The following is a 12,551-nucleotide window of genomic DNA, read 5'->3' as shown; positions in this document are numbered from 1 at the left end:
GGTGACAGAATGGCCTGATGTGGTGAATCACTGGCAATTAACTATACAAACTGGGTATCATCCCACAAATAATATTTGGGTTCATTGTGAAAACAGTAATTCATTGTCCTCAGCCAGTGCAACATTGGGAGGCAGCTTTCAGAACAAGACAACTTAAAATGTAATTTTCCCCACACTGTTTCCTCTACTTCAGTGGATTTCACACCTGAGTGGTTTTCTTTTACATAATAAAAGCTGGCTGCCTCCCAGACTGCAGTCAGAGTGAGATAGGGTATGTGTAGAGTCCATAGCTTGAGGACACACCTGCAGGGCTTGGCTTTGCACTGTGCCATGTGGCGAGCTTAGGGTAGAAGCACAAGATTGGAAGAGGTGAGCAGGATGAGGATGTTGCAGTGTTCATCCTCATGCAGATGAGTACTCCACTACCTAGGAGGAAGGAGACCTAAGAGAAGGACAGCATAGCACTCCCCAAGCCCCATGCTACCTCTTACTCAGAAGTATCTGTTTGAAGAATTGGGTGTCGTGAGAGTAGAATAAACTTGTTAATTTTACATAAATAAATAATATGTAAATATGTATGTAGAGAAATGTTTGACTTCATAATTTTTTTGCAATATGTAATTCATACTTAGGCTTTTTCCTCCCATTAGCCTTAGGCCCCTCGTAACCTTAATCCAGCCCTGAGGACAGTCAGAACTAGAAGCTGCTTCCTTCTCTAAAGATAAGCCTTAAAAAAAAAAAAAAAAAAAAAAAAAAAAAAAAAAAAAAAAAATCCTCACCCTGTTGGCAGGAGTTCTGGAGTTTTGTGTGCATCTGATCTTGCTCCCATTCTGGCCTTTAGCAGGGGAGCCAGTGACATTAGTGGGAATTGGAGAGAGCCCAATATCAATGCCACCTTTGTAAATATTATTTCCCTCTTTCTCCTTGCTTGTGAATATGGATCAAAACGTAAACCTGTCAGCCAGCTATGGCATAAAAGACAGAGATTGTATTGGGTATAATGTTGGCTGCTTGTTGAATTTAGGATCTCCTGCTACGTGATGGAATTTTGAGGGGAAAAGAGAAAATACAAAAATCTATTCTCTAAATAGCAACATTCATTTGTATATGTTGGTTTTGTTTAATCTTAGACGCTACAAGAAATCTTCCAAACAGAGATGACGATAGCAGCCATTCGAAAAGCCATCAGAGACAAAGGGCCACCATTAAAGGTGGCCCATACCCGCCTGGACGAGCGCACACGGCGGCCAAACGTGGAGCTGTGCCGGGATTCCCCCCAGTTACGGTAAGACAGGAGTTCAGGGTTACTGCCACGTTTATGGCAACATGATTCCATGAAGTGGTTATTACAAGCCACCAGCCATCCCACTGATGTTCAGGGCTGTTAGAGCACTGGAGCATTCACAGGTTTGCAAGATGGCAAAGAGAAGTTAATACAGCTCAGTTTTTATGTTCTTGCCTGAAACCTGATGTTGGTAGTAAAGTCAATTGCAAGTGAGCTAATTTCCTAGGGTTTGTGTGGCATGGTGCTAACCTCATGCAAACCTTTGCACTTCCAAAGGAGAACATTAATGGTTTCCGTCCTTACAAGAGAGATACTAAAGGAGATTCTTGAGCGGCCATGTTTCTATTTTTAAGATGCAGAACATCCTTAACTCCCATTGACTTCAGCACTAGCTGAAGACATTCAGTACTTGACAGGATAGGGCCTTCAATAGTATTTTACGCGTGGAAGTGTTTTGGCTGTTTCTTTTTGAAAACTAAACCTCCTCTTGCAAAGGAGTCTAGTGCCCAGAGGAGAGCTGGGGAGGGCATCTAGGGTCTTCCTCCTTTTGGAGTCTGTCTGAAAAGGCGCTGCTGGGGCTTGATCTGTCCTTTCAGCAGGAGGTTTGGCTATCGCTTCCTCCCTAGCCTCTCTTTTTATTAATATTCCAGCTAAAGCTTTTTGGTTTCCACAGCCCAGTTCCTAATAGCAACCTCAGATGAAGTCAATGGGAGTTTTGACATTTGACTTCACTAGGCCCAGAATTTCACCCCCAGTCTTGATTCAGTGGCTTTGTCAGATATCTGACATGGGCAGGGCTGCACCCCCCCTGCAGCGAGGGCTCCCCACACTGCATTGTATTCCATAGAACTGTACTCTAGTGAGTGTCTGCTCTGGTCAGTTACCACAGGAGAGCTGAGTCCATCCTGAGTTCTGTGCACAGACACACCCTTAGTCGGTCCATCTGTGCAAGGACCAAGCTCAATCTGGTCCTTCATGTAATAGTGCCGCTTAGACTTAACCAAAGAGCCTCCCAAATGCCTGACAATGTGAGTTAGAGAAATGCTGTTATCTCTATTGTACAGATGTAAAACAGAGTCCCAGAGAAACTAAGTGACTTGCTCAAGATCACATAGTAAGCCTGTGACGGAGCAGGGAATAGAATGTGGGTCTCCCAAATCCCAGACTAACATCCTAAATGCTAGACCATCCCAACCCCCCACCGAGTACATTACAACACAGCTGGTGCACTGAGATAACTAACAATAGTGCATCTTTGCAGTGAGTCAATGTAAAGATCTGCAAGACAACTAGAAACTCCATTTAGTCATTGTATCTAAAATTATTTCACCTGACTGTTCTCTTGGCATCCTGAATGTCTTTATTCATCCATCATTCATATTCTTTAATTTTTAAATTCTGCTGTTTTTCACCCTTTACTCTGTGTGTGTGTGTGTGTGTGTGTGTGTGTGTGTGTGTGTGTGTGTGTGTGTGCGCGCACACGCATGCACATTTGCATCTGGTGTGCGCGCAAGCAAGGAAAAACCCAGAAAAAGAAAATGAGAACAGGAAACCACAGCTTTCCATCACTTTTCTAAATGACGCTGTCTGTCATGCGAGTTGTTTTCTATGAGTCACTAGAGTTTGAGAGCAGTTTGTTTGTTAAAGGACCTCCACTGAAGGCAGAAGGAGTTCTGCCATTGTCTTCAATGGGATCCAGGATCAGCCTTAAGTCAGAAACATGTGCATGCAATACATTCAGAATGTAACCAAGATGGTATTTAATGGCACCAAAAGCCCTATAAATAATGCCTTGCCAGGAACATGCCAAGTTATAGGACTATTTCCATCCCAGAATCTACTAACTGTTTTTTGTTGTTGTTGTCTTCTAGCCTGGTTAATGAAGTCCATGAAATTGATGACACCATTCAGAGCCTTCAGCAGAGGTTGAGGGACGCAGAGGACACCTTGCAGATGTTAGTCCACACCAAATCTAATCTGGAGCATGACCTGGCTGTCAAAGCCAACTCTCTGTTCATTGATCAGGAGAAGTGCATGGGGATGCGTAAGACCTTCCCCAACACTCTTAGGCTGGTGGGGTACGCATAGCCAATATAGCCCTGAGCTTCTCCTGCTCTGATTGATGAAAGCACATATATAGGGGGTTTCCTTGGTGTTTTAATAATATGGGGTTATATTTTCATGTATTAAAGGATGCACTGATAGGAATTAAATTATCACTTTCTGTGTTAGACTGTGTCTTGGGAGACTCTCTCCACCTTGGTGGCTATACTTATTCATAGAATGTGCAGAGACTATCTGAAAGGGTGCTGTTTGACACTGAGAGAAATTCCACTACATAGTGGGAATTATTCCTGTCGTCTCAACCTGTAATTTTAGAAATCTAAAATTGCAGGGTCTCTCTCCTCTGTTTCTCTCTAGTTGGGGGGAGGGAAGGCAGAAGTAAAACTAAAAATACTCTGCAATTAAAGTAATTAGATGTTGATATCGATGTATTTTTAGGCATGCAGCAGGATAAACACAAATTATTGTGGCAGGTTTCAGAGAGGTAGCTATGTTAGTCTGTATCAGTAAAAACAAAGAAGAGTCCTTGTGGCACCTTAGAGACTAACAATTGTATCCCACGAAAGCTTATGCCCAAATAAATGTGTTAGTCTATAAGGTGCCACAAGGACTCCTCGTTGTTTTTACAAATTATTGTGAATCCTCGGAACCTTCCTAATGTGTACCATTCATCCACTCGAGTAACCAGACTTTACAAAACTATCTTCCCTGTCTAGAATTCTATATAATCCTGCTTAAATAGGTGAGATACCCTAATTATAGCTGCTTGAGGATAACTAGGCTTTGCAGCTCTGAAGAGTGCTATCATATGCACAATAGTAGACACTTTACGAGTGTAGGGGTAACATTTTTCAAAAGGTCCTAAGTGACTTAGGAGCAAATTTCCATTGACTTTCAATGAGACTTGGGATCCTAAGAACCAGATTTTCAAAGGCATTTATGCATCTAAAAAAAGAAAAGGAGTACTTGTGGTACCTTAGAGACTAACAAATTTATTTGAGCATAAGCTTTCGTGAGCTACAGCTCACTCCATCAGATGCATTCATTCAATGAAGTGAGCTGTAGCTCATGAAAGCTTATGCTCAAATAAATTTTAGTCTCTAAGGTGCCACAAGTACTCCTTTTCTTTTTGCGAATACAGACTAACACGGCTGCTACTCTGAAACCTATGCATCTAAAGACGCTGATAGGTGCCTAGTGAGATTTTCAACAGCACCTAAGAATGTTAGGCACCAAACTGTCATTGAAATAAATTATTTAAATAGGTATTAAGCACCTATGTTCTTTTGACAATCCCAGTAAGCACCTGTCTACCTCTTTTGAGGCCTAAATACCTCTAAAAATCTAACCCTATGTGCTTAAATCACTTTGAAAATTGTACCGAGGCTCCTAAATCACTGAGATGCTTTTGAAAATGTTTCCCAATGTTCCTATCTGAAATAATGACATTATATTTGCTTTTAAGTCACCTGATAATGCATCAAGTTTTCCTTTAAACTGCCAAAAATAAAATTAAAAATAAAAGCATTTAAATTAAAATCAGGAATCAGATAAAAAGTATGGTCCAATTCAGGCACAACTCCCATTGAAATCAACAGCCCGGACACACTTTTCATAGTGATGTAAATCAGGAGTGATTCCACAAACATCAACAGTTACCCTGGTGTAAGCAAGAGGGGAGTCTGGTGAAAGTAAGCAATGGATGTGGGGGTTGGAGGGCTGGACTTGGCCTTGTGATATTTTATTGAATTTCTTATACTTCATTTTTTAAAGATAAATGTGAATTCATTGGGCCTGATCCTGATCTTGATCTTACTCACTCCAACTTTATATTTGGTGCAACTCTTTTCACTCCTGATTTATGCCAGTGTATGAAGTAAATCCACTCACATCTTTAGAACACAATCTTGTTCCGACTGAAGTCTCTGGAAAAATTCTCAAGGACACATCTGGGCCCATTGTTCCAGTTTGCAACTGAGTATCTCAACCTTATATGCTAGAGAAGAGTAGAAGAATTGGCGGAGTCTGAAATAAGGCACAAAAGGAAATATTCAAATTTTAAACCTCAGAAGATCTCGTAACCTTCCTCCGCTATCAAGAACAAAACAATGAAGTGCATAGTTTCATAAAGGTCTTAGCCAGATGAAGGTTTCATCTGCCAGAAGCAATGAAATACAAAGACAGAGTCTTGCTAACCAGCACACACTAAAACTTGTACAGAAAAGGCAGTACTCTCAAGCTTCTCTGCAAAGCTTTAATAGTGAGTGCTGTAGTGAGGTCTCCCAGTACTTATTCTTCAGCATAGTACTTTTACAAAGTGTACTATGGAACATTTGCTGGTGTACTTTCGAGCTTATCACACATGATTACAATTCAACACATCAAATAAATGAGCAAAATGCTTTAGGTGATGCATTTATTGCTTGCATACCTGCTAATTTACAAGATTCACTAACTTGCAGTAAGCATCCGGGTTATTAGTGAGGGTCAGCATGCGTGGATGGCTTTCTTTCCAGCTTCTTATAGATTCATAGATACTAAGGTCAGAAGGGACCATTCTGATCATCTAGTCCGACCTCCTGCACAACGCAGGCCACAGAATCTCACCCACCCACTCCTATCTTATCATTCTTATAATTAAACGGAGTATTTATCAGTTCCTTGTTACCATATTATCTGGCACCTCACAATCTTTTATGTTTCTTTCCTCACAACTCCCTGGTGTGGCAGGGAAGTGCTATTATCCCTACGTTACAGATGGGAAATTTAGGCACAGATCCTCAACGGTATTTGAGCACCTAACCTTGAAAGTAATGGGAGTTAGGAGCCTCAACACCTTTGGGAATCTGGGCCTAAATGACTAGCCCAAGGCCATACAGGGAGTCTGGAGCAGAGCAGGGAATTAAACTCAGATCTGTAAAGTCCTAGGTTAGTGCCTGAACCACAGGATGCAGTGCTATGTGTGTTAACTCACTTAATGGTAGCTTCATAAGGTATTTTATTCACTTTAACTGAGTGATCCTGATGAAATACCAGAACAGAGCTAAGTGCTATTGAAGCATTTTATGCTTATTATTAAGACTATAATGAGAAACTGAGCATGAACAGAAAATCACCCCATCTCGTTCTATTTATTCAACCTGTTCAAGTTACTGTGGACATGGCATCCACAAGCCACCATATGGGAAGACTTCTTATGGCTCATTGCTTCAGTTGTCATTGCCTGCCTCTGTAATGCAATTAATTTTTGAAAGCTCAGGGTTAGGTGGGGATTTTCAAAGAAGATGAAAGCAGTTAGGCACCCAAATCTCACTGAAATCCAATGGGAGTTGTGTGTCTAAGTTACTTAGATTGCTTTGAAAATTCTGACTTGAACGTCTATCACCAATAAGGGTGATCTCCATATCAGAGCTTCTGGCTCTGTGTGAGGTCATCTTTGGAGGGGGACATTCTGTGCTAACGTCCTCCGGTGGTTTCCTTCTCAATGGCAACAGCACAGATAAAAGCAGACAGTGTCACCAATATTTTTTGTTCTCTAGACCCGTGTTTCTCAATGACCATCCATGAGATCTCCTTGACACAGTTTAGGAAGGAGGCAAGCTGGTCCCTGGTATCAAAAAGTTGAGAATCACTGCTTGCTCTAGATTATGGAGATAGTTTGTAGCTTGTGAGCCCCGCACTGTTTCCCATGCAGGGTCCCAGAGCTCTAACTTGTGGCAGGATCCCATCCCATAACCTCTGCATCTTGGCAGATTCTCCTTTCGTAATGGAAAACAGGAAGTAATTGTCCTCGGTGACCTTTTGCACCATGACTTTGGTCTCATGCAAACTAGAAATAGGCTTCCTCCCCTTTATTTGTATCTTGGAGCTTCAGGGCTGAGTCTGTTGGAGACGGCACCTTCCTTTTAAGAACATGGCATCTTAGGAGCCAGAAAAGGCTGTCTCGCCTAACATGCCTGCCCTTTCTCTGTTTATTGTACTCCCATCTTTTTGCTGTGTCACCAGATGCCAGACTCCACTCCTGATCCAGAAATAAATCTATGGACATGCTGACCTCATTTAGACTTTTAGCTGCTATGAACTCCCCGGTAACCAGTTTTGTGCTGTGACAATATGTTCCTTTGTAGTAAGTTGTTCTGCCAGCATTGCCTTGCTTCAGACTTTCAAAAGTGTCTAGTGATTTTTGCTATCCTGATCTGTAGGTGCCCAACTAGAGACATTATAATGGAGCCTGATATTCAGAAAGTACTGAGTGTCTTCTCCTGAGAATCAGGTCCCTCCCTCAAGGTATCTTAAGCTGGGCACCCAAAAATAGAGGCAACCATAGCCACATTTGAAAATTTTAGCACTTATTCCTAAATTCCTTGGGCAAAATCCTAACCCCTGTGAGGTCAGTGGGAGTTTTCACCCCCCCGCCCCCCGCTCATCAGCTTCATCAGTCTTTTCCGATTTTTGAAACGTTCTGTTAGATAATCTCAAAGACTGGTCTTTTTCCAATTAGCCGAATGCCTTTAAACTCTTCTTGTAATTTATGAGATTTTAAATGCAGTGTCACAGTTAACTGGCCATAAATGTCTTCTCTCTGTCCTACCCTTTCAATACACATTGGACTCTGTGGTTCTTTGTTTTAGCCTTAACTGGCGGAACTTCAGTTGCAGTGTCTCTAATTTGTTTCTCAAATATTTTCCAATTTTCTAAAGCAGATTTCCCAGACATTATAGAATTCCCTATTTCCTTAGGGTATTTCACATTCTTTCCAAGCCAACTTTCCGCAAGTCAGAAACACTCATGTTGCTTCCTCTGGCACTTTCCATCTTCTAAAAATCCCATAATACTGTGGTCACCGTATCCCAAATGCTCCTCAACTTCAGTCATGTTTCTTTTACATGATATGGCCTATGCAGATCCCCAGCGCAGGCGAGACGTACCCTGACACAAGACTCATGCTTTGTGGCTCTTTAGAGGAATATACTTGGGGTGAAATTCACCTGTTTGGAGGGTTTATGTAGACTTCAATGGTGCATTTGTCTCACCATGGCGGCTGTGCACAGATATGACCTTCACCTTTGGAGAACAATCTAACGGTGAGTAAGCTTTGTTTCTTAGATTTATCTCATTTCTTAAAATTAAGTTCCCAATAGCACCTGTCTGTGGTGAACACAGCAAGCTACATAAAATAGCTGTCCTGCCTGGTCTCTGCTGACACCAGCGTGCCTTTTCTTTTGTGATACCTTCTGAATTCTTCAAGTTTCCCCCAATCAAAGTTCTGTCCTTCTTGCTTGCCTCCACTACCTTTATAACCGTCTTCCAATCGGAGTCCTTTCCCTTGCCCTGGGTCCAAGGATTACCTGTCTGCCTTTATTGATGTTTTGCTGCAACAAAATTCCTGTATCTGCCAAATTGTTGCTAGAATAAGTGTGTGGATTTGTAACAGGCCGGGGGGACTCGTGAGTTTCATTCAGCTATATATCTATTTGCAGCGTATAACAAACAATCCTAAGTAAGAAAAGGCCTGAGCTAAAACCCCTGCTTCTGTACACATCCATAAATAACAGTTCCACTGAAACATCTGAGTCCACACATAGAACCATGCTACAACTATCATGCTTTTCTACGTAGAGATATCAGGTGAAATTCTGTCCCTACTGAACTCAAGGGAGAGTTTTGTCATTGACTTCAGTGGAATCTGAACAACAATGTTACACTGATTTGCTTGTGTACTGAGATGCATATAGTGATACTTTACTAAAAGAAACAGTAGCTCTACTAATGCAGGTGTTCACAACCTTTTATATACCTCTCCACTCTCCCTCCCAACCCCCATGAGTCCTCTCCCATCGAGCTAGGACCTTGCTCCTGTTTAGTAACATGGGGAGGGCAGGGAGGATGATCATGAGCTTCTGACACCTAAGAACCGCCATACTGGGTCAGACCAAAGGTCCATCTAGCCCAGTATCCTGTCTTCCAACAGTGGCCAATGCCAGGTGTCCCAGAGGAAATGAACAGAACAGGTAATTATCAAGTGAGCCATCCCCTGCTGCCCCCTCCCAGCTTCTGGCAAACTGAGGCTAGGGCCCTGTTCTCAACCTCAGCTGGTGTCATGACCCAAGGCTGAGAACCCACATAACTAATCGATAACACTTACCTGTATAGTTAGCTCTATGTATATATGTGAAGATTGTTCTGTGCATGTAATTATGAGTGTACCTGTGACCCACCTATAGGTATCTTATACAGATAAACGATTATAGCTATTTTAGAAGAGAGAAAGATTAGCTCCACAATCTACCTCCGTCTCTCTGCTCCATCTATATCCCATTCTCCTATGCTGTATGAATTCCACGCTTGCTGATCTCAGTCTAGATTTCTGCCCCTTCTCCTCCACAAGCACATTCCAGACTTCCAGGTGTGTATGGCTTTAATCAGCAGGGTATAAACGGGAAACAACTCCCAAAGATTCTGCTGACAAGGCAAGGCTATGGGGTTAAAGAAGCCCATCTGTGGAAAGACATACAGTGAAAGTCCTGTCTTCTCAAATACACTGGAATAGCTTGTAAATAGAGTGGTCAAATTCATCACTAGTATAGGAGGCACACCAGGAATATTCTGGCACGTACACACATTAGATGATGATGAGGCACTGGTCATGACTTCATAGGTACGATTGCATTGAAAAATGTGGTTAAAGTGCATATGTATATTTACATATACATTACCCCTACACACCCTTCGTCTCGCTCATAAACATACATGTGTATGTGCACCCACCCACCCACCCACACACACACAGCCTGCAGTTCACTCTTTTACATGCATATTATTTTGATTCCATTAGAACAGACTGGCCTGGAGTCTAGACCCTATTCCGCTTTCATGTAAATGTTCAGGACTGCATGTTCATTTACTGCAGAAGCTAAATGACTGTATGTAGAGACTGCAAGTAGCTGCTTTTACACATTGCAACAGGGTGGCTTGCTCTTAGAAGGGCTACAGCCCTGGGGCTAGCCAACCCAACTTATTAAATAGGCACACCTGAACAAGTGTTTTGCAGAGAGCTAGAAGGTTCCTGCAGGGAACAGAAGGCTGCAGAGACTTTGAGACATCAGAGAAACAAGATTCCAGACAGGTAGGGCAGGGAGCAGCCTGCTAAAAGCAGGGACTTGAGGGACTCTATTTTGGGGACTTTGAGTTTTGTTCTGACCTTTTACATTAATGAACCCAGACCTCTAGGAGGGGTGTGTGTACACAGAGAAGCCTATATGGAGGGGGAAATGGAGGCAGAGGTCTGTAGAGCTACCCCTGGCCATGAGGGAGTACTTGAGAGGCAGTTGACCCTGTTACACATATCTTGGTACATGATCCCAATCCTCATGGCAAACTGTCTAAATTGGTATCTACGGAGCAAACATATGCCATATGACCTTTAGGTGCCATCATTTTAGAAGCATTCCTCTTTCTGTTTAGTTTCCATGTTATCCTAACAGACATTTATCAAGCACGTTCTGTCTGCTGAAGGCATAAAGAATAGCCCTCCTAGAAGCTTATTCACATGACTGAAATATTTGGAAGCAGCTTGGTATCAAATCCCTAGAGCTATAAGGGAAATCACATGCTCAATACATATTTCCAAAGCCCCGGTCTGTTTAGCTAAAGTGCATTTCCAAAAAGAGACAGAACTCTGCTGGAGGAATGTCTGCGGAATGGGCTCTTTGCTGTGCACATCCTCTTGATTTCCTTCTTCCTGGCTCTATGCCAGCGAAAGCTTCCTCACTCTTGGGCTACTCTTCTCTCCTCTTGAAGTTTCACATATTTCTCTCTCGCTTAAAAAGCTAGGTTTGGCCCCATTTTCAGAATTCCTGGAAAACAAGAGTTTATTCTCTCTCATTTACATGGATGGGGGTTCTGCTCACACAGTCAACCCATCTGGGTGCTTTTAGGGCCCTTATTGCAGAATGAATTGAGCCCCTCTCTTATCTTAGATGGATTTTCTCCGTACAGAACCCTTGCGAGATACGGAGGCAGCTCTATTTTACAGCCAGAGAACTGAGGCACAGTGTAGATTTAAGCAATGTGCCCAAGGTGAGACAGGAGCTCATTCAGATCTCCTGAGGCCTAGACCCATACTCTACCCACTAGACCAGCCTAGAGGTTAGACTAAACTGTAAACTATTTAGGGCAGAGGCTATCTGTTTGTGCTGTGCCTCACACAATGGGGACCTAGTCCACCGCTGAGGTTCCTAGGTGCTATGATAATATTTGATAATGGTTTCTTCTGGCTTTAAAGCTCATTCATCTTCCTGCCCCTACTGGAGAGTAGACCCCCAGTAGGAATCTGTCTTAAGGCATCCGCTGATGAGAATCCAAATGCCTTTGCTCGCTAGAGGATTTTAATCACAGATCCCCCCTCTGGTGCTTAGTGTCACGCACAGAGGCAGACTGATGGGGTGTTGTATTTCCTAGGAGGCATGGCTAAAAGGAAACAGGAACAATTAGGAATCAGGAAAAAAATGCCCTGTTCTGTGGGACTGAGGACTTAGTTGCTGAGGGAAGGAGGGATTGAATCCTTTCAGGTGGGACCGGACCAACATCCTGGATAATATAGGGCCTCATTCTGACACCATCATCCCTGCTTGAGTGGTACTTATGCCTGTAAGCCCATTGGATTCAATGGGAACCCTCGTGGGTGCTGCTTAATGTGAGTGGGGGCAGATTAGGCCCAAACTGTAACATCCTGTAATAGCACAGGGGGGAAGAACCAGGCATGTCCTCGATCCCTAACTCCTATGGGCTATGGTTAAAGATGGGCAGCATTTGTAATTCCAGCTGAGTTCAGCTCTCTCACTGGGATGAGATCATGGCTGACCCTGCACAGATGCACAAGTGGGTGAGAGGTCTTGGGGAGCCTTCCCTCTGGCCTGGCATCCCTGCACAGGGATGGGGTCATGATCCCAGGGCTTGCATCTGGGACTTTTGAGGGTGCAAGTGGTCCTTAGGTCTACTGTGAGAGCCCACAAAGGGAGGGAAACAGACAACTGCAACCAGAACAGCATCCCCCACAGCCACGGCACAGAATTCTGCTGGTGCTTGAAGGTTGGGATTCTCAAAATGCCTAAGGGAGTTGGATGCTCAGCTCTCTTTGAAAATCAAGAGGAGTTGGGCACCAAATCCTTCTGGCGCTTGAAACATCTCGACCTGAGTTTTG

The 12,551-nt window shown here is 43.1% G+C and overlaps 1 protein-coding gene across 7 annotated transcripts in view; it reads left to right on the top strand.

Annotated features, from left to right (window-relative positions):
* Positions 1-3,504, top strand: part of TEKT3 (tektin 3) — a 36,582-nt gene extending 33,078 nt beyond the window's left edge. For all 7 annotated transcript variants that reach the window (XM_038371772.2, XM_038371769.2, XM_038371771.2 and 4 more), the window contains exons 7-8: positions 1,131-1,285; positions 3,157-3,504. In XM_038371772.2, the coding sequence (XP_038227700.1) occupies positions 1,131-1,285; positions 3,157-3,373 (372 nt within the window). In that variant the 3' untranslated portion in view covers positions 3,374-3,504. The remainder of the gene's footprint in view (positions 1-1,130; positions 1,286-3,156) is intronic.
* The last annotated feature ends 9,047 nt before the right edge of the window (positions 3,505-12,551 follow it).

Source organism: Dermochelys coriacea, chromosome 14 (genome assembly GCF_009764565.3).
Source record: "Dermochelys coriacea isolate rDerCor1 chromosome 14, rDerCor1.pri.v4, whole genome shotgun sequence".
NCBI lineage: Eukaryota > Metazoa > Chordata > Testudines > Dermochelyidae > Dermochelys > Dermochelys coriacea.
This window is presented reverse-complemented; position numbering and strand designations above follow the sequence as displayed.